At 39.4% G+C, this 22296-nt stretch overlaps 2 protein-coding genes across 4 annotated transcripts in view; both read right to left on the bottom strand.

Moving 5' to 3' along the window:
* Positions 1-14: 14 nt before the first annotated feature.
* Positions 15-6912, bottom strand: LOC114468452 (MAPK regulated corepressor interacting protein 2-like). Its single transcript, XM_028455360.1, has 5 exons — positions 6483-6912; positions 6352-6424; positions 5018-5157; positions 3096-3194; positions 15-332 (listed from the first exon to the last, which is right to left on the bottom strand). The coding sequence occupies exons 1-5, from the start codon at positions 6535-6537 to the stop codon at positions 262-264; spliced, it is 438 nt and encodes a 145-aa protein (XP_028311161.1). The 5' UTR covers positions 6538-6912; the 3' UTR covers positions 15-261.
* A 1278-nt stretch (positions 6913-8190) lies between these two features.
* The window catches only part of dnaaf5 (dynein axonemal assembly factor 5), a 31049-nt gene continuing 16943 nt past the window's right edge, over positions 8191-22296 (bottom strand). For all 3 annotated transcript variants that reach the window (XM_028456277.1, XM_028456276.1, XM_028456278.1), the window contains exons 11-14: positions 18581-18731; positions 16555-16711; positions 14990-15181; positions 8191-10007 (exon numbers count right to left, since the gene is read on the bottom strand). In XM_028456277.1, coding sequence (XP_028312078.1) covers positions 9835-10007; positions 14990-15181; positions 16555-16711; positions 18581-18731 — 673 coding nt within the window. In that variant the 3' untranslated portion in view covers positions 8191-9834. The remainder of the gene's footprint in view (positions 10008-14989; positions 15182-16554; positions 16712-18580; positions 18732-22296) is intronic.

A 22296-nucleotide genomic window follows, 5' to 3' on the forward strand; every position in this document is an offset into this window, starting at 1 on the left:
GACAACAAAACGTGAACACTTGGAATTGTATTAAATGCATTTTCATTGCGTTACAGAGTCACATCTCAGCTGTGGGTCACAAACAATAATAGAAAATCCTGAGCATTCGTACAACACCCTGTGGTGTACTGTCCCCGTTATTAAGCATTTACAGACAAAGGCAACAGTCGGCGTCCCAGCGCAACCAGTCCATCTGGACCACACCAGGGTTGCTTTAGTAATCAGTCAGTCAGGTTTCACCCTCCACCTGTCCGACCAGCATCAGGACAGCTTGTCAATGTTGGCCAAGAAGCGCTGAGCCCACCACTCGTCCAGGTCTATGGGAACAAAGTCTGGGAAAAAGAATCAGACACTAAAATTATTTTCGTTTGTTAAAAATTCTAATCTGAGCTGTAAAAACATACGTAAGACTGAGCAATTTATCAATTTATATTTTGGCGATATAGAAAATCACATTTAATTACATAATTTTATAGCTTATTTTGCATTAAAATACTTGTTTTAGGAGAGCTTCCTAACCAGACAGGGCTGGGCATAATTAACCAAAAATGGCTATTTTTTCTCAAAATGTCAATATAAATCTCAATATTTTTTAATTAAAATCAAGTCTTACTAGAAATACAATTCTGGGTTAAATTTGCTGATGCCATACAGACACATTTCGTAACAAACAGCCGCTCAATATGTGCCACTTTTGGCTTTTTCTCCTCTAAGGGACAGCACGTGTGAGTGAGTTCTCTGGTGTGGCTTGGTTAGGATCAGGACACACAGTAATCCATCTCACTGTAACGAAAGCAGCAACTCCTAAAACGAGTATTTTAATACAAAAATCAGAATTCCTTTATTAATCCCAGAGGGAAATTGCTTTTGTTACAGTCGCTTAAGAAAAATCACAAATAAAATACAAAAGAAAGATTAAACATATGATAGTTATGAAAATAAAACAAAATATACAAATATGATACAGATATTTACAACAAACTATTAAAAAAAATATATATATATATATATATATATGGATATAGGCGATATTGCAATTTTGCATACCGCCAAAATAGAAAACTATATATCTTGAATCTCCATATATTGCCCAGACCTTCCCCTAAACTCACTCACACGTGCTGTCCCTTAGAGGAGAAAAAGCAAAATGTGGCACACTTTTGTTAATAAATGTGCCTGTGTGGCATTTTTCATCAGCAAATTTCACCCAGAATTGTCTTTCTCGTAAGACGGACTTAAACATATCGAGATTCATATCAAATATTGCCATTTTGAGAAAAAGCAGAGTTTTGGTCCATATCGCCCAGCCCTAAACGCACGTTTGATGTTTACCTCACAACGATTTCTCCACAATTCAACGTCAGGCTTAAATTATTTTTGGATTCTATGACGAACACTTCTCAGTGAACGTGTTTGTAAATAAAGACCTAATGTATGTGTTTGTACAGTGGGAACAAACGTGTTTGTTTTGGGAGAACATGCAATCTGCAAAAAAATATTGGCGTCCAAATGAGCTGAAGCCCACACCCACAGTGTGAGGAAGTCATTTCACTAACTCACTAATGCTAACTCAATGATTTTTTCCAACACATGGTAAATAAAGCCACTTTTTAAACACGTGGAACCCACTGCCCTCTAGTGGTTACAATCAGGAACTGCATTATTTTACAAAGGCCCTCAATATTAGAGCATATTTGCCTCCAGAAATTTATTTTCAGAAAATTGTTGACCAAGTTTTAGTGTCTGACACTTTGTTTATTTGTTGAATACATAAATAACCCTTTGATAATGAAACTTTGACCTCCAGCGCCACCATCAGGCCAAACTTTTAGAATACAATTAATTTACCTTGAATAGTTTTCATCCAAATCTTCTCAAATTTACTGACAACATTAATGACCACAACAGTATGACTATGAACTCTATTGTTGTGGTGATGATATGATCTTTCCTGCAGCGCCACCTGCAGGTCAAACGTTCAGTTTTTCACTTTGTGCATCTTGGAAATCTATCATTTCATGTTGATGACTCCCCCTTTCCTCTCATAAATAATATATTTACTTATTTTTATCTCCTTTTGTGAAACCTATTTGGAGTTATTCACTATAAAGTCCTCTGTCTCAAACACATCCTCCACTACGTCACTTTTACTGTGAAAGAGCTGTTCCAAAACCTCCTTGACAGTAAACCATTTCCTAGAGAGAGAGAGAGTAAACGTGCATGTTGCAATAGACACAGAGCACAGGGAGGAATGATTTGGATAAAGGGCTGCCATGCAAGCTTTTATATGTTCGTTCCTCTCTTAGTTTACATAAACTACCAATGTCCTTACAGGGATGCCCCACCCTCCACAGCACGGGGAATATCAGTTCTACTTTGGCAGGTTTGATTACGAGGTCACACATACAGGCACAGATCATGTATCAACTGAATAATATCAACTCAACACCTGCAGGTGTGAGGATGTAAAGTCGCACGCACACACACGCCAAATGAATTGTACCCAGGCAATATACTGAGTTTTAAAATATAATATATTGAGTTTTCCATTTTGGTGATATAGGAAATTTCAATATTGTCTATAAATCGATATTCTTTTTATTTTATAGCTTATTTTGTATTAAAATACTTGTTTTAAGAGTCGATGCTTTCGCTACTTCTCAGAACATCAGGAAAAGCTCAGTCAGATGGAATACTTAGTGCGTCCTAACCCACACCATCCCCTAAACAAGCCACACTACAGAACTCACTCACACGTGCTGTCACCTAGAGGAGAAAAAGACAAAAGTCCCACACATTGTGCAGCTGTTTGTTAATAAATGAGCCTGTGTGGCATTTTTCATCAACACATTTAACCCAAAATTGTCTTTCTGGTGATGCTTTATTGAGTTAAAAATATCACGATTTATATCGTCTATTGACATTATGAGAAAACGTATTGAGATATGAATTTTGGTCAATATCGCCCAGGCCTAATTGTACCCACCAAATCAGGAAAAGTCATGAAAAGGTGAACTATTGTGATTTGAATGATAAACACTGAATGGGGTCAAATTAACCCCAAGGAAAAAGCCTTGGGAAGCAGCTGTACTCACCGTCCATGTGTGGGCTGGGGGGTGAGGTCTCGTTGTAGTGGACTGCCGCCTGGCTCTCCACACACGCCTGCTCCTCCTGCAGCAGCACCTCCTGCCAGGCTGGGAGCATAAACAACAACAATGTCACGTGTTAAAATACATCTTTACATATCTGAGTTAATAAAAACAACAACCCCTCACCCTCGCTGAGTCACACCCGCTGTTTAAAAAGTCCAGCAGGGCGACTACGTCAGTGTGTGTGTGTGTGTGTGTGTGTGTGTTAAAGGTCACGTCGGGGTGAATGATTTTAGAAGCTGAGTTAATGTTTTAAAAGTATAACCTGGAGACTTTTACTTTCTTTTTTGAAGCAGGCGTCACACTGCAGTGCGTTCACGCCCTTGAACACTGAGCCACAAGGTTATTGTTCAGTGATTTATGAGCCGCTTCAATGCCACCAACAGAACAGGGACCGAAAACCAGCACGTTTGAGCCAAAAGCAGGGCTGGACTGGGACAAAAAGTCATCCCTGGTGTTATCTGTCCATACCAGACCACTACATTATCACTACATTATCACTACATTATCACTACATTATCACTACATTATCACTACATTATCAGAGGACACCACGTACAAGCCATTATTAAGTCAGTAATGCTCACCATGTGGCTCTTTATGTTTTAATTTGAATGATTATTCCCTCAGAAAACCTTAAAAGGAGGAAACCTTTAAAGCCCTATTTACCAGTTAACAGTTTAACAGTTCTGACACTTATTTTTCAGACTTTATCCAATAAATACCTCTTTCTTCCTATATTTTGTCTATTATTGCAAGTTCTTTTTGACACTTTTTGTCCTTTCTTTATTTTTTTGGGCCACTTTTTATCCACATAAGCGAACATTTGCCCAATAATAATAATTTCATATAGCGCTTTTTTGGAACTCAAAGTCACTTTACAGAATACATAAAAATAAAGAAATATAGAAATAACAAAATCAAAAGAAAGATTAAGGAAAAGTATATCACTTGCTTCCTTTTTCCTATACATTTTGCAGCTTTTTCTTCCACGTTTGCCCTTTTTCACTATTGTTTGCCACATTTTGCTCCTTAAAGGTGCAGTCTGCAACTCTTATAAAAGTGACTTTTTGTCATATTTGCTAAAGCTGTCACTGTGTAAGGACAGCTTTACATGAAACTAGTAGTTTGTGTGAAAAAAGGCTCATTGAGTCCCCCCTGCTGCTGCTGCTGAGGTGTGTGCACACTGAGAGAGAGAAGCGCTGCAGTAATATGCTTTTAACAGTGCATGTTATATTACTGTGATGTTGCTGTTGGGCTAACGTTAGCTTGTTAGCTCCTCTGAGGGAGGGACTTTGGAAAGTTTGGAGGCAGGACAAGAGAGCAGCGGGGAGGGAGGGATCTGAGAGTTGCGGACTGCACCTTTAAAGCTACCTTTGCCATTACATACCACCTGGTTCCTCTTTATTTGCCTATTTTTTGGCCCCTCTTGACTGCTCTTGGTCCATTTTAGTCACTTTTCACTCTTTTCTTGCCACATCTGTTACCATGTCTGCCTTCACTCACGCCTCGTGGGCCAGATGAGCAGTCCATCCTCCAAGATCTGAAAACTGGGTCACTGTGTCAACACAACAGTTTACCTAATCTCATCCCAACACTTTCAGTTTAGTGACTCAGCTTGGAATCTGCTGTGTAACAGTGTGTGTGTGTGTGTGTGTGTGTGTGTGTGTGTGTGTGTGTGTGTGTGTGTGTGTGTGTGTGTGTGTGTGTGTGGCTATCAGTGTCACAGCAGCTGTGTGGGAGGGTAAGGCCTTAAAGACAGGCTGTTTCCACAAACTGATAAGATATAAAAACAATCCAAAGAACAGAAGGTGAGATCAGACGTGTGATAACAGTTCATGGAGGATGGTTGGTGTGCTGCTCCTCACCCTCGTAGACAAACTGGACGTTGTCCTTGTGAGCAGGAGTGAAGCTCTCCTCCCCCTGGCTGTGTGCGGACATGTCCGCAGGAGGCTGATGGTACTTCTTACCATTGAGGCGGTTAAAAACAATCTTTGGTGCAGGAAGGCTGTGGAGGAGGGGAACAGAAACAGGATCTTAAGTTTAGTAAATCCCCTATGTCTCCCTACCATCACCTCCTCGCTAAGGGTGTATGAAATAAACAATCCAGCGACATATTGTGATAGTTCCCCGCGCCATTATCGTATCAATCCAAAAAAAATGTCCAAGTCGATTTTTTAACAGAAAAACCACTTTGTGCTTACACGTAAACGTCTGGTCAAATCAGACCTTGTTAAACTACCTCACTCCTCAATGCATTTTAGCTCGGAAGTTGATTCTACTTTATTTGGTAACACTTTACTTGAAGTTTGACACATAAAGTTTGACATTACGCTGTCGTTAGCATGAATAAAGTGTTGTTTGTTACCCTAACCTTTACCTTAGCGAACCCCACTAGATTCCTCCACTTAACCCAAAAATTGCCAACATAGCTCCAAAGGTGTCATAATTTAGCGAAAGACGCTCAATGGCAGCCTTCATGACACCTTATTAATGCTAATGACAGCGTAATGTCAGCCTTATGTATAAAACCAAGTAAAGTGTTACCCTTTATTTTCATAAAACAAACTGGGCAATTTCATAGATGTATGTGGTTCAAGATCGAGAATTTAAGAACTTAACAGAATCAGAATCTGCAGAAAGTTAAACTTTTTTGAAAAGTGTAATTTGACAGTTGGATAAACATACCACTTGTTTTCATATTATGACTTGAGTTTCAAATCGTTACCATTCTCATAAGGTAAAAAAAAGAAGGAAATACATTTTATTTCATACCATTTTGTGGATTTTGGAATTATTGGAATCGCAGTGTATATCGTATTGTTCAGTATCGGGATGTATCGTATCGTGATATGGAAATGGTGAATCGTATCGTCAGATTGATAGCAATGCAGACCCCTACTCCTCACCGGGCACAGATTACAACAGCTGAAGGAAGGACCATGTGCCACCTTGACTCCCCCCACTCCCAAGGTCACACAAACACATGCAAGGCCTGCTTCAAAGTCACTAAAGCAGCCAATCAGACTGAGGCTGGGGGTGTTTGCACACAATGAGGAACACAAGGTGTCTCACACTGATGACGTTTCACTGCTGCTGCTGCAGAAGGAGGAGGAGGAGGAGGAGGAGGAGGAGGAGGCTGCTCTCCACTGATCAAACACCAAACCAACAGAAACATTGAAATCCTACAGAGTAAACTTACTCAGGCATGTTGCAGGACGTCTGCTTGTGTTTGAAGTCATTGATTTTGCTGCTGTCCAGCTGCTGCGTAGGACCTGGGAATGAAAGCATCAATACATCCATGTGACCACACACACACACACGCACACCTACCTGTTCTCCGCTGTGTGACCAGTTTGCTGGGTCCTTTAGTAATTGTGTACATCATCAGATCAAAAGTTGGACTCCTTGATCAAACACGTCCACATGGAGCAATGGAGCACTTTGGAATCCACCGCAAACAGAGACCATTCACCAAAAGTGTGAGAAAGGAAATCAAAATGTGATGCGTCAGGTTAGATCTCCCCTCACTGCAGGTCCACACACTTGGTTCCACAGTTTTGGTATAAGATCAGAAGCTCAGACAGCTCCGGCCAACGCGCGCACAGTCTTTGCGTAAAAGCAGCCCGTGCGTAAAAGCTCTCCTCTTCTCCAAGTTCAGTGCGTAACGATCCCTGTGTGTCAGAGGTGTCCTATACCTGCCACAATGTCACATAACCTGACACAGAGACTGTCATTCACAAGAGAGAGGGCGCACACCGTCATGACGCAGCACTCGACGTGCGCACACGCCTCCTTCTGTGCTTTAAAGAGACAGCGTCCACACACAAGATCCTCTACAGCAGTGGTTCCTAAACGTTTTAGCCCGCGACCCCCAAAATGCCAGAGACCCCCACAGGTTTAACACAGACATGAACACTGCAGAACAGTCATGTGGAGACAGGACCATCTATAAGGGGGAATAAAGAGGAGAGATTTTTGGGGTCCATCCATAAAGTCAGTAAAATGATGGTCCATTGTTGTTATTAGAATGTGTTGATAACCACATTTATTTATTTATCTGAATAATATCAACTGTTATCCAGGAAGTTTATTATGATTTGCACTTTAATATAATCATCCTAAATATGTAAATCATTGTTTTAATCAGAAATAAAGTGGGTTGAAAGTGACCAAAAATGGTGGAAAAGGAGGTCAAATGGGATTTAAAAAAACAAACAACAAAAAAAAGTGTGTGTGTGTGTGTGAGGGTGGGGGTGGTGTCAATATTGGCTTAAAAGTAGGAACAACTAGTCTTAACCTGCAAAAAATGGGCATGACAAATCGTGAATATACAGAGGTTAAATTGGCAAAAATCAGTATGAAATATGGTGAAAAGAGGTTAAAAGTGACAATAATGGGTCAACATATGTGACATTAGGTGAGAAAAGCAGTGGAAAGGGTTTATAGGTGCCGAAAATGTCTTAAAAGTGGAAAAAATATGCATAAAAAGCATTTAAATTTGATACGGGTTCTGAAGTTAAAGTTCTATAGTTCTAAAGTTAAAACTATATTTCTAATGTCACAGTTCTAAAGTTATTCTGCCAACCTGAAAGCAGAAAAAAGGCTGAAGTGCATCATCAAAGCAGAGTCTGATGGTCAGATATACAATATAAATATACAATATTGTAATTTACAATATATATATATACGTATAAGAATATCAGATATATTCAGACCTAAACAGACCTACAGCCTACGTTATGTAGCCTAAATGTAAGGTTTAATCAAGAAATAACAGTTTTCATATACTGTAGCCTTTTACTGTTGTGTGGTAATTTTTCTGAATAGAAATTTCTCAAAATGATCTCGTTTTTTTAAATCGCAAAAAAAACACACACAAAAAAAACAAAACCCTGAAACCTCATGATTCATTTGCATTTTTTTTCTTTCCATTGTCACGTGACTTTAGACAATAATTAATTTCCCACTTTGCAGATTCACACACAAATGTACATGTGTTGTACTTTTGAGTATTTAAAAATAAAATTAAAAAAATAGGTTGTACTTAAAGGATAATTTATTTTGTAACTGCAGACAGAATTTATTTATTTGTTTTTTGCATAAAAAGTTTCTCAAACAAATGAGAATGTAAAGTCTGGTTGTTTGATTTGATGGATTCTAATATTAGAATCCAAACCACAAAATAAGGGGGAGGAGAGATTGCTCTCAAACAAACATTAAATTGACACTGAAAAACGATCTGAACATCATTAAAAATCGAGTGAAGTCTTTAAACACATGAAGGCAACAAGAATAGAACAACTACAGCTTTATTGCACTTTGTATAAAATGCAACAAACACTGAAGAAAAAATAAAACACGCAACACTTTGGTTTTTGCTCCCATTTTTCATGAGCTGAACTCAAAGATCTAAAATATTTTCCATAAACACAAAATACCTATTTCTCTCAATTATTGTTCACGAATGTGTTTAAATTTGTGTTAGTCAGCACTTCTCCTTTTGCAGAGATAATCCACCCCACCTCACAGGTGTGGCATATCAAGATGCTGATTAAACCGCATGATAATTGAACAGATGTGCCTCAGGGTGGCCACAATAAAAGGCCACTCTAAAGATGTTTAGGTTAATCACACAGCACAACGCCACAAATGTTGCAAATTCACATTCGATGGCGTCTGGCACGTTGGAGAGGTGTTTTCTTCATGAATGAATCCTGGTTTCACTGTTCAGGGCAGATGGCAGACGGGGTGTGTGGCGTCGTGAGGGGGGTGAGCGGTTTGCTGATGTCAACGTTGTGGATGGGGTGGTACACGGTGGCCGTGGGGTTATGGTATGTCATGGACAACAAACACAGGTGCATTTTATTGACGACATTTTGTGACCACTCATGTGCAACCATCACCTCATGTTGCAGCATGATAATGCACGGCCCCATGTTGCAATGATCTGTACACAGTTCCTGGAAGCTCAAAACATCCCAGTTCTTGAATGACCAGCATACTGTCACCCATTGAGCGTGTAGGGGTTGCTCTGGATCGGCGTATACGACAGCGTTGGAAGAGGAGTGGACCAACGTTCCACAGACCACAATGGACAACATAATCAACTCTATGCCAAGGAGACGTGTTGCCCTGTGTGAGGAAAGTGGTGGTCACACCAGATACTGACTTAACTACTGAATGAAGCAAAATTGCACATTTCACGTGAGGCCACCCTGAGGATCACCTGTGCAATAATAATAATGATTTGTATAGTGCTTTTATGCCTACACTGAAGTAGTCCCACTATCAACTCATCCACTCATTCACACACCAATGGGACTGAGCTGCCATGCAAGGCACTGGTCAACCACTGGGAGCAACTTCAGTGCTTTGCACAAGGACACTTCGACGTATAGATTGGGATCGAACCCACAACTTCTCAGTCGCCCATAATCATGCTATCTCTGCAAAGGAGAAGAGCTCACAAACAGATTTAGACACATTTGTGAACAATATTTGAGAGAAATAGGTCTTTTATGTTTATAGAAAATGTTTTAGATCTTTGAGTTCAGCTCATAAAAAAGTGATGCGTATATATATATTTTTTTGTTCAGTGTACGTTAGCCTTGAAGAACACTTTGTGAGCATGAAAAAAATACTAATTGATGGGATTTAACACAAGTCTTGGTTTCCGTGAGTCTTAACAGTTTGCCGTTGTCTCTGAGGGCAAATGTGGGCAGATGTTGAGCAGATGTGGGCGGATGTGCTGGAGCAGCTGTTCACAGTAGGCGGGGCTTCGATGCTTGTCACGCACAGACTCCACCTCCCTCTGGAGGAGAGCAGGATGGATGGAGCAGCTCCTCTTCAGAACCTCTGCACATCAAACCAAAGAGACGACAAATGTGAAGTGGATTTAAAAATCAGAAAGATTCTCAGGAACATTAAACATTTAGGTAACAGTAACATTAGCCCCGAATTAGAACATTTGTAATATTCCCTCAGTTCTTAATTTTTTAAATACATACTATTCTAAAGGGGTTCTCAACCTTGGGGTCAGGACCCCATTTGGGGTGGCGAGACACTGAGAGGGGGCCTTGAAGAAACTAAGAATATTTATTTTTTAACAATTTTAGCCCATTTTTGCTTATTTTTCGGCAACTACACCAAACTTGTCATCTTTTAACTTATTTTGATCACTTTTTTTTGCCATGTTTTTGCTCGTTTTAATGCATTTTTGCTACATTAAGCCCATTTCTGCCACTTCTCCATCAAATTTCACTGCCTTTTTTGCACATTTTCTCAAGTTATTTCAGCACTTATAAACTCTTTCCACTGCTTTTCCACCTAATGTCACATATGTTGACCCAATATTGTCACTTTTAACCTCTTTTCATCTTATTTAATCCTTATTTTTGCCAATCTAACCAGATTGTGGCCACTTTAATGTGCAACTTTTAACCAATTTCTGTGGGTTTTAAAATCCCATTTCACCACCTTTTCTGCCATTTATGGTCACTTTTAACCCATTTTATTTCTGATTAAAACAAGGATTTACATCTTTATGATGACTACAGACTAGGACACAATTAATAATAAACATTCTGGATAACAGTGGATATTATTCAGATTAATGAATACATGTGATTGTCACAGATTCATAGAACAATAGACCATCATTATGCTGACTTTATGGATGGACCCCAAAAATCTCTCCCCTTTATTCCCCCTTATAGATGGTCCTGTCTCCACATGACTGTTCTTCAATGTTCATGTCTGTGTTCAACCACCTTCAGCTACAGTGGGGGTCCCCGGTCTCTGGAACCTTTATTTTGGGGGTCGGAGGCTGAAAAGCTTGAGAACCACTGTTCTAAAGGAGAATATATTCAACACCTTATATCTTACAGAATCATAACCCTGTTGGTGGTTTGCACACCAGCAGATGGCAGTGATGACGTGTAGTATCACCACAGTTAATTCCACTTTACCACCCTCCTTCTGCTCTTCTTGTGAGATGTGATAACAGTTATAAACGACAGATGTCTCATTAACTCTACATTGTGAAGGGGCAACAAAGGTCAAATTACTTGAACTGTTCTGAAACGGTACATTCTTCAGGAAAGAAGGTGCTGTACTAGTGGTGACATGCTGTCACTCTGGATGAGTTAGTGCACCATCATTTGATACCTGCCTTTGTTCTTCAAGGAAACTGTGAGGACTTGGAGCCTTTGTGTGCACTGTGCTCACACAGGATTAATGCATGGGCTTTGAATCAAAGAGAACAATAACCGCTTGTGAGAAGTGAGTTATTCCTGTGCCAACAGCGAGGAAAGGAGAGAGGACGCAGATGTGATGGCAGGATTGTCCATCATTCTGTTTGGACACGCTGCAGAGATCAAGCCACTTCATAGATATGCGTTTGAAACACAAGAAGCATAATAACGGGATTAACCATTAAAGGCAACAGTGGGAGGAGACAGGCCGGAAGAAGGCGTGCAGAAGGAGGACAGAGGATGAGAACACTTCTATGGTTAGTATTAGCACCTACGGGTGCTTTACAGAAGTTACAGGAGATGACTTCACTTAGAAACACAGTGGAAGGACTTGAAGACATGTTAATTATAGTAGCTTAGTTAAGACAACTTAACCTGCTCAATGTTTTGCTTGCAGATGATTTATCTCCTGTGTCTACATCACGTCAGCAAATGTGATGGTCCATTGTTGTATGAATCAGCAATAACCACATTAATTTATTGATCTGAATAATATCCACTGTTATCCAGGAACTTTATTATTATTTGTGTCCTAGTAAATAGTTATCTTAAAGATGTAAATCCTGGGTTAAAAGTAACCAAAAATGGTGGAAAAGGTGGTGAAAGAAAACCAAAGAAATTGGTTAAAAGTTGCAAATTAAAGTGGCCACAAACTGACAAAAAAGGTGGTTAAAAGGGTCAGAAATGGGGGGTTGGGTTAATGTACTTTCAAAAAGTAGGAACAATTAGATTAAACTGGCAAATAATGTGCATAAAAAAACATGAATGTGGTTAAATTGGCAAAAATTAGAATGAAATATGGTGAAAAAAGGTTAAAATGTACCATAATGGGTTCAAATACATGACATTAGGCGTCACAAGTGGTGGAAAGAGTTTATATGAGAAAGAAATGGGCAGAAAAGGCATTGAAATTTGATATAGAAGTGGCAGAAATGGGAGTAATGTAGCAAAAATGCATTTAAAGGAGCAAAAAATGGCAAAAAAAAAAGTAATGGAAATGGGTTGAAGTAAGGCAAGTTTGGTGTAGTTGCAGAAAAAGGGTTAAAATAAGCAAAAATAGGCTCAAAATGTTCAAAAACATTCTTAGTTTCTTCAAGGCATCTGGTGACCCCCTCCCAGTTGAGAGTCCCTGATCTCCATGTTTCTTAGCAGTAGCTATAAACTTCATAATAAAAGAACCCTTTATTTGACATTAATAGTTAATAGTAAGTAAATAAATCCTACAACAACTTAAAAGCCACGTTTCAGACCAAATCTCCAATTTTGTGTGGGAAAGAGCCAATGTCTTAGAGACAAAATAAACTGTCCAACTGTAGACTGTACAACCAAGGATCTACAGTACCTCACCTCTCACCTGTTTGCTGTCAGAAGTAATACCAGCTAATGTTCATGAGAGGAAGAAAGTCCAAACTTTAAACCCTGATCACACACTGAGAAAGACTTCAAGCAGTCATGAAACAAAGATCTATCATTTAAAACAGAGGTTAGAGGAGGAGGAAGAGACACTGGCAGATAAAAGATGAAGGGATTAGGGTTCAATGGGATGTCGGTAGAGGGTCTTCATGTGGTTATCATTAGGTGGTAGTGGGACGCTAACACGCAGCCATCCTGGGTGGAGAAGCAGAGATTTGCTACACATCCGCACGCCGCTCTAGTTTATGCATTTCAGCATTGAAAGGAGGGAATTATGGCTGCACGGGCTCACATATGAACCCATGAAATGTCTCTCTCCGGAGAGAGCTTATCCAGATCTGGATCTTGTGTTTCACTCTTTAAGCCCACCATCAGGCCAGCCTCATGTGGAATTACATTGCTTTGCAAAGGTTATTGTTCACGCTGCTCTCCCTGATAAATTGTGTGGAAAATTAGAGAGCGTTTGAAATCTGTGGACGGACGTCTGTTGGCCGCTCGCCAGTGCAAAAAAATGTAATGTTTGACAGAGGACACTCCAAATTCCTCTCGTGGCAGGAAAACCAGCAGAATGTTAAACCTCTAATCGGCCTTCATCACAGCCTGATCGCACTTCATTATTAGAAGACACACAGTCTGTGAACACATGGATGTCCCATCAGTGTCTGCAACGGGGGTTTTTCAACGTAGAATAAAAAGATTAGATGCAAACCAACAAAAAAATAGCACAAAACGTAATAGCTTTGGGCTAAATAGATGGTAACTAGGGTATCGAGTATTGATTGGTCCAGGGACTAAATTTCTGATTCTCCCGAAATTGTTTAAATTTCGATTCCGAACTTTTGACACCAAATCCGTCGATCGAACAGTGTGCGGAGGAACTGTTCCTGATTTGATCCTGTACCTGCTGCTAATCTGGACTGGGTTGTACAAGTTGTTCTTTATTGTATGTTTGATAATCTTCACCATCTTCACCATCATAGATTTGATATTTATAATAGATACTAGAAAAAAAACAGCCTTGTGAGAAATTCCTAGTAAAGTTCATAAAAAAGTACAAAGTTCATAGAATTCAAATTCACGGAGAGGTTCAGACTATTTCATCTAGAAAGATGTCTTGTGAGCTAGCTCATTTAAAACTTTTTTGACCATATAAATATAGCTAAAATAAATTTTAGTACAAAAATATCTGAGTTGGAGCATCATAATTAATATTTGTAACACAGTATAAAAACATTAGGGGTGTAAAGATGAATTGATTGTTTGATCAATAATTTATTCAAATCGATCTAAAGTATAAACATGATATCCATCGCCATATTGCCTTCCGCTTTGTTAAAACACTAAACGTTAGTTGGCGAGAAAAAAAAAAATCTGAATTGGAACCGTATTCGTTCAAATTCAAACGATGCCCAACACAATTATTAACATCTGAACTCTACAGAATCACAACAGACTTACAATAAAAACATCAAAACGTGCATTTAGTCGATACGTTTTTGGCGTTCAAAGGAGCAAATTTTACAATCTTAATCATATATCATAGTTACTTCAGTATTTTGGAAAAAAAAAAATCCCATTAGGCAACCTCCTGCTAGGCATAAACAACAACTGTCTTCAGTCACTGATTTGGTTTCTCATTCGAATTTTCCTAATGACTTTTTTCTCCCCTAACGTGACACAAATGCTCAGCTGGATACAATCCAGATGATTAACTTTGCCAAAGCACAACATTTCCTCCTTTCTCTCAATGACATTCTTTCGTTGCTTTGGTCTATCGTCCGTCAGCATTAGTTCTCAAGCCACTGGTTAAATATTGGCAGATGTTCCACTCCAGCTGTTTTTCATCAGTAGTCGTGCCATCACAACTTAATTACTAAACACCATCTTTTAATAAAGATGATACTTCTTATCGTTCTGGTACTAATTGATTTTCATCTCTCTGTCCATAAGATGTGGTTCCAAACTTGCAAATGCACTTTACACTCTGATGAACCACTGTATTAACTCAAGGGAAGTATTCTCTTCTTTGTTGTTTCCTTAATTATTTCTCCTTATTCAGGCAACACTTTAAATTCATCTTCAGAATGAACCCCACCTAATTATAAACATGAATTACTTCCTATTTATTAATAAACACCCCAAGCCTCCGAAATGCCACCAACACTCACTCACCGAGCACGTTTTCCTGAACTGAACAGTCGGGGTCATCCAGATTCAGGAGGAGCTGCTGAAAGATGAGCTGCAGGTGAGGAGCAAACAGCTCTGGGTTGTAGTCTTTGGTCAGGCTGGACATCCACAGGTCCAGGGTCTGCAGGGCCACCGCACGCACCTCCTCGCTGCTGTCATCCAAACGCTTCAGCAACTCTGAAGTGAAACAAGACGATTGCCTCAGTAAAAACTTGGTGGTTTGCAATTTCTTTTGGCAAAACAAATCCCAAATTTAATCTAGAGAAAAGGTAAAGAGCATTAGACCAGCAGAAGTGTCACCCCAATTTGAGTGCATTCTCAAGAGGGTCAGAACAGGGAAAATCAATGGGTGCTCAGAAAAAAGTGGACATTTAGCATGTAAATGACCAAACATCTGGACATAATGATTTATATTTTTTCCTGTTATGTTCACGTTGATCAAAATCCTCCTGTGGATCAAACTTTAACCTGCACGATGCATTTAGCCCGTGGACTTTGATTTTTGACACTCCCGGATGATGCAATCATGCAGTGAATACGTTGATGCTGATCTCTCTGATTCACTGGCTTTGACGCATTCAACCACTAGAATCAAACCATCTTACAATTTCCATAGAAGCATTCTGAATCTGCAAAACGAGCCAATAAAGCAGGGGTTTTCAACCTTCGGGTCATGACTCAGCAATTAATTAAAAAAAAAAAGTTACCAATTACACATTTTTTTTAAATATTATATAACACGCAATGTTAAACAACTATTTTATACTTTCACTTTCTCAAATATAAATATAGCTAAAATAAATTTTAGTATAAAAATATCTGAGTTGGAGCATCATAATTAATATTTGTAACAGTATAACAAACATTAGGGGTGTAAAGATGAATTGATTGTTTGATCAATAATTTATTAAAATCGATCTAAAGTATAAACATGATATCCATCGCCATATTGCCTTCCGCTTTGTTAAAACACTAAAACGTTAGTTGGTGAGAAAAAAGGTATTTCAAAGAATGTTTTTCCTATAAATGCCTTAAACAGTCAGGCAATATAATGCTCAAAATGTATAAATATTGTGTTTTTATTGTGTAATGTGAAAAAACCCCAGATTATTGTCGGATATCAATTGCAGCCCTCTAAATTGAATGAAATCAAAATGGTATCGTGGCAGGCTTTGTGACATCGGCAAATATCGAATCGTTGTTTTGATGATCGACAATGTATCAAATCGGAATAAAACAGGTGATTTACACCCCTAACAAACATGATCAAAAACGAATTCTAGAAAAAAATGTCTTTGGGGTCGCCAGAAATTAGTGATATAAAAATGGGGTCACGACCTGAAAAAGGTTGGGATACTCAATTTTTGTGATAGGTTGCAAATTACTTTAAAGTCCATCAAAATGGATGCAATTGACAACAAAAAACAATAGTTTTGTCTGACTTTCACCCAAAAATAATATCCTTCTCATATAATCCCGGCCGGGCGACACCAGAGGTGGTCGTAGGACTCTAAATTGCATGAGAGAGCGCATAAAACAATAAAGCGTACCTGGGTAAATCTTGTTGAGAGTCTCTGGTTGCAGGTTGCTTCCAATGCATCTGAGGATGGTAGAAAATGATCGACAAGCCATCACTCGGCTCATCTGTGAATCGTCCTCGAGAGCAGAAAATAACGGAGGGCGAAGCTTTTCCTCCATATTCATCATCTGTACACATGGAAGAAACCTGATGTTTACAGTCACATTTCAAACAACGCACAGACAAAGATCAGTGCAGGGGTTTTCCAAAATCAACAAGAGTTGGTGTCCTCATTTAAACTAGGAATCCTGATTCATCTGTTGCTGCTTTTGTCTGTACAATCAAAGAGCGTGAGTCTAGTGAGGTTTGGATGTTCTCATCACATTTCCAGATGAAAAAGCGAGGGAAAGCTAAGTGAGCAGAGCCACAGGCCAAGACAGGAAGCTTCGTTTCTCTGTGAGCTCGTTTGCTGGTTGTTGAAGCCACACAGGCAAAAACAAGAGAAGAGAAAAGAGAAGTCCACAAAAAGAAAAGTTGGCAGGCGATTCATCCGGCATTACATCAGTGATGACGTGAGAGTGCCAAGTGTAACTGGAGCAGTTAATTGTTTTCACAGGGATTAGTGAGGAAACTGTCCTTCTACATGATGGGCTTGCCTGTGAAAACATACCAAACTTTATGTTGTTACATCTGTCAGGACACGCTGTGGATTTACTCTCAACAATTAAAACCCAAACATAGCCATTTTGATGGCATGTAATTTGATTCAATCATTGCTTTAAAACCTTTATCCTTCCTGTGAGGACGTGCACTTGCACGGGCACACTTGCGTTTGCAGCTAAAGGTGCGTGAATAGAGGAGGTGTGCGTGAGGTCAGCCTGAACTGCTCCGTGTGCGCGAGACGAGCCAGATGTGACTGCATGAGCACGGCTACAGTAACCCACTACCCAGCACATGCTCCGACAGGCAGGTGCACGGCCGTGTTCTGGTGGCAGTTGTTCAGCCTGCAGAACACCCACAACCCACAACACTGGAGGCTTTGTTCCTGGAGGACAAAGTTATGTGAACCTGATTGCCCTTGTGCACACCTGCTACCTGAGGTGACCAAAACCTAACACCAAAAGGAAACTGTATTTGTGTATATATATATATATATATATATATATATGTACAGTGAGGCTCATGATAATGACAAAAAGGGAATATGGTGTAACACAAATACTGAACTTATAGCAGCAAGACATGCTTTAAACAAGCATCTCTGAAATGATGTGTCATTGTCAGTGTGTGTTTATGTGTGTGTATCGGGGTTGGGGTCAATTATAATTGTAATTACACAATTGATAATTATCTAAAATTATGATGTTATTATAACTGGAAAAATCTGTTGCTGTTGCAGTCATAATTGAATTGTAGTTGAGGTCAGATCATTGACTTTGTAATTGTAATTGGCATTAAAATTACAACTGGAATGCAAAACTGGGGAACCATGTAACAGTTCTATGGCTTACACATACGTAGTTAACAATTACTAAAATGTGTTTCATTTCAAATACCTGTCACTTCTCTTGAGGATCATTTTGCTATAAAAAAAAGTTAAATCAAGGGGTATATAGACAGAAAAAAGGCTCAGATGCATACACATAAAAAAATATATAATAAATATATTTTCATGTATAAGGAAGCCTAACAAGGTAACACAAGATGAGAAACAAATTGTATTTTTTAATGTATTTTACAGCTGATTTAAGACATGGGTCAAAACTGACCAGTTATCATAAGAGATGCTAACAGAAAGCTAACAAGAGGAAGGATATGTTTTATGGGGTTATTTAATAAAAGCTCAGTAAATTGTAATTTAACTTCAGTAATCGAGAATGTAATTGTAATTGACTTTCAGGGGTAAAATAATAATTTGAATTTGAATTGTAAATGAAAAAAAAAATGCTGGTCACCATAATCATAATTGAGTTGTAATTGAACATGGATAATTGAAGACATAATTGTAATCAATAAATGTAATTGACCCCAACCCAGGTGTGTATTGTATTGTGTACCTGTCCTGGTGTAACAGCCCCCCCATGTAGCAGAGCTAACAGACAGCTGAGTGCAGCGAGGCGGCTGGCCCTAGCAGTGCGCCCTGCGTGCCACACCAGGTTAGGGAGCAGGATGTCACACACTAACTTCTCTGACTCGTCCTGGAAATGCCTGAAATGACACAAATTAATGCAGAATAATTTATCCCCACTGTAAGACTGCTACATTTGTTTGTTTGTTTCATTCAAGACATGAAATCTAATTTCTTTCTCCTCCATACTGAAAAAAAAGAAAAAGATGAACAAAAACATCTGCCCCCTCCATGAAAAATGAATTACATTAAACAAAAGCAGTTTTTTCAACATAATACATTTCACATTCTTTTTAAACATATTAAGTGTTCTTGATAATTTGATGTCATCATTTAGATTGTTCTACAGTCTGACCCCCTGAAATGAAATGCACTGTTCTCAAGTTGAGTTTTTTCGTTATAGTTATAAACTTTATATTATAATGTTATAATTACTTTGTCTCTTAATGATTTTTGCAGATTTGTGGGTAACAATTATAAATGAGCCCTAAAGTGGTGGGAAGTGGTGGTAAATAGTAAAAAGGGCTTACATCTTCTTACAAAACAAAATAATAGTTTGACAACATGAGTTAGTGCAACACAAACAGGAGGGACCAGAGGAGCTTGTGTTACCAGTCATTCACTGCACTTTGTTTTTATGCACACATGTTAGTGCTTGTGTTGTTGTGAGAGTATCCAAATGAAAACAGTGTCTTCACCTTCTCTAAGTCCCTGTCCACGCATAGCCGTGTATCTGCTAAAACTAATATATTTCTGCACGGTTCGGCCTGTCATCCACACGAAAACGCAGGATACGGTTGTTAAAAACGGGGCTTTTGGAAAACCCTGACCAATTGTGTTTGTGTGTACACTGATAACCGGAGCTTTAAGTTTCCAAACGTTACAGGGACTGTGCTGGCGGCATTGGGTGTGGGGTAGCGTTGTCCGATTGGGGGTGCTTGGGTACGAAGGCTTGTCAGTCTGTGGCTGGTGGTGTGGCCCTGCTTGGGCGGTTAATGGTGTCCTCTCTTGTTGGGGGGGCCGGGACCACCTCCCTGTGGATGGTGTTGTATCGTGAGGCCGTGCAGAATGTGCTGGTCCTGGTGCAAGTTGGTCTGCAGCGTGGTCGCTCCCTGTTGCGACGGGGTGGGCACTGCAGGTCCCAAGGACGCACCAAGCAGCACGGCCAGCAACCCACTCCACGGCACTCCCCAAACCATACCGGCCCCACGGACGACGGCACACCCCACTCCCCAGGCACAGCGGGGAAGCCAACCACAACCCCCAGCGGCCCATGGGGCGACCCATGGGCCGCATGAAGGCCCCAAGCGGCCGCGCCATCTACCCTCTCCGGTGGGCTGCTGTATGGACGGGCCGGGCTCACACCAGACAGGCCTCCTACATGGACCGGGTCTCAAACATTGTTAGGCTGTTATGCAAAGCTATAACAGTGCAGTTGGGACCCCAATGCATTAATTGCCAACAACAGAAAGTGACGTCCATTTACTTAAAACGATGATGTGTGGACGTAACTTTTTTTTTCTTTAATGGAGGGCGGTGGATATACGTTTATAAAAATACCCAGCTATGTGTGGACGAGGCCTAAGCTGCCTTCAAACTTTATAAACCTTTCCCAGTTAAAAATGCTGAAATTTGCCAGGAGGGGGAGACTGTATTCCACTCAGACACTCAAGTGTGCTACAGTATGTCAGTTATTTATGGCTTAATTTGGTGAAAAATCCATAATCACATTTGAGCATATTGTAATTCAAAGTGTTCTGAGAGGACAGTGTAATTTTGCACCTTTTCTTGGCTCATATGAAGATAAAGACGCTACATTTATCACTAGTCTATATTGAGAAAAGGATACCAGTATGGGACGATAGGTTTCGAAACAGGAGGGAGCGTGGTTGTTTCTTTACACGTCTCACAAATCTACATACTACAGCTTTAAGTGTAAGTTCACTCCCAGGTTTTTGCTGACCTGCCACTAGGGGGAATTAAAAAAAATGCCTTGATTATGGGCATTGCTTCTAGAGTAGGTAAGACATGCCCAGTCACAGCCGCCCCGTCCCCACAGCGCTGCACAGTTCCGCATGGAGCTGTCAATCATTGCTCACTGAGGACTGTGAGAGGAGGAAACAAGTCCCTCCTCCCTTCTTTTATAGGAGGGGTGGGGCCAACCGTTACTGATCCAAAAAGACATCTAATCTCAACAAATAGCAAAATTCAACTACAATGGCCGACATTCAACCCATAGAGGGCAGTCACACATTTAAAAAACACTTAGCTAAAAATGCTAAGTTTATATAATTAGACAAAAATGTGAAGACTGGGACTAGGATCAATAAACTACATTACTTAATACCTAATCATATCTGTATTCAGCAGAAAAAAGTGGTTTTAGTGGTTTTTGTTTCTCTGTGCAAAAATAAATAAATCACAGCCAGAAAATGTGATTGCAATCTTTTTTGATGTTAAAAGAAAAAACTCTAGACGAAATAATTTGTTTGACTTTGATCTCACTCCAACACTGCTTAAATCAGTGATTGAACTTTTTACATGTGTGAGATAAAAAACTGACCCAAATGGGCTTGATACAGCAAGAATAATGATACAGATGTAAAATGTAACATGAGCAGTATAGTAGCCAATCAAAATAAGCCAAGGTCTTGCAAGGATCTGGAATTTACTTTAAATATTAAAGTATATAAGTTTGTAAATTAGCGCAATGACTGGTGATAAAAAAAAAAGATAAACATTTTTAGACTAAATTATTTCTGGTAAAAACATAAACTCTATTAAAAAGCCACATTTGCCCATAATTTCTATTTTGATTTGTTAAAACAAGTGTTGCATGAATTTGGTGAATTGTTTTTTCAATAATTCATGTCAAAATCCCTGTACTGAACTGTAAACTGCAACGGAAAAAAACTTCACTAAATAATCAGCAAGTTTCTTTTTAGAGCCTCTGAAGTTTTTATAATTTTCAAAATTCTGTTTTAGAAAAGCTGATTAAATTGTTTAATTCAGTTAAGTTGGAAATATAGCAATTTATTGCAATACAACACAACTGCCTTACTTCATGTATGATATAAAAACACTTGGTTTTATTCAAGTGCCCTCAGATGTCTGCATGTCAAGTTCAGGTATAAACTTTCATTCCTTTTGCACCACCTTCTACTTTCACTTCAGATCTAGCTTTTTAATCTCACTGCACAAATCCACATGAAACACACGTGTGGATGACAGGTTATTATCGCAGGTATAAAAACTTTCTCCCTCAGCTTTTTTCCCCCCTTGCTGTCATTATGTGAGTTTGGTTGAAGAACAAAGACAAAAGGTTTTCTCTCTGATGACATACAGCACGTGTGTGGCCTTTAATCTGACTCTAATGAAGCCAGAACCTCTAAATACAGAGGAGAGGTGAATGCTAATGCTATGGTAGAGACCGTATGCACAATATACAGTGTGAAGGGGAGAATTTGTGTGACGAGATACCTCAGGGATGAAAGAAGCATGTATTAGTACAGGTGGCAGCGCTGCGGTGGGGAGGAGACAGAGGCTTCTTTTGTGGAGTTATAATTAGATGAAAACAGAATCTCCAACTTCCAAATTTTTTGGCAAAAGTAGGAGAACATTCTGGCCCACGAGCACGGTTTGCTT

Source organism: Gouania willdenowi, chromosome 8 (genome assembly GCF_900634775.1).
Source record: "Gouania willdenowi chromosome 8, fGouWil2.1, whole genome shotgun sequence".
NCBI classification, from domain to species: domain Eukaryota; kingdom Metazoa; phylum Chordata; class Actinopteri; order Blenniiformes; family Gobiesocidae; genus Gouania; species Gouania willdenowi.

What these genes read in the sequence shown, in the direction of transcription:
- LOC114468452 (XM_028455360.1), bottom strand. Translation starts at nt 6,537, where the DNA reads ATGATGTACACAATTACTAAAGGACCCAGCAAACTGGTCACACAGCGG. An exon ending in CGTCCAGTTTGTCTACGAGG is followed by an intron (nt 3,195 to 5,017) that starts GTGAGGAGCAGC and finishes TTATGCTCCCAG; the next exon opens with CCTGGCAGGAGGTGCTGCTG. An exon ending in CCCCAGCCCACACATGGACG is followed by an intron (nt 333 to 3,095) that starts GTGAGTACAGCT and finishes TCTTTTTCCCAG; the next exon opens with ACTTTGTTCCCATAGACCTG.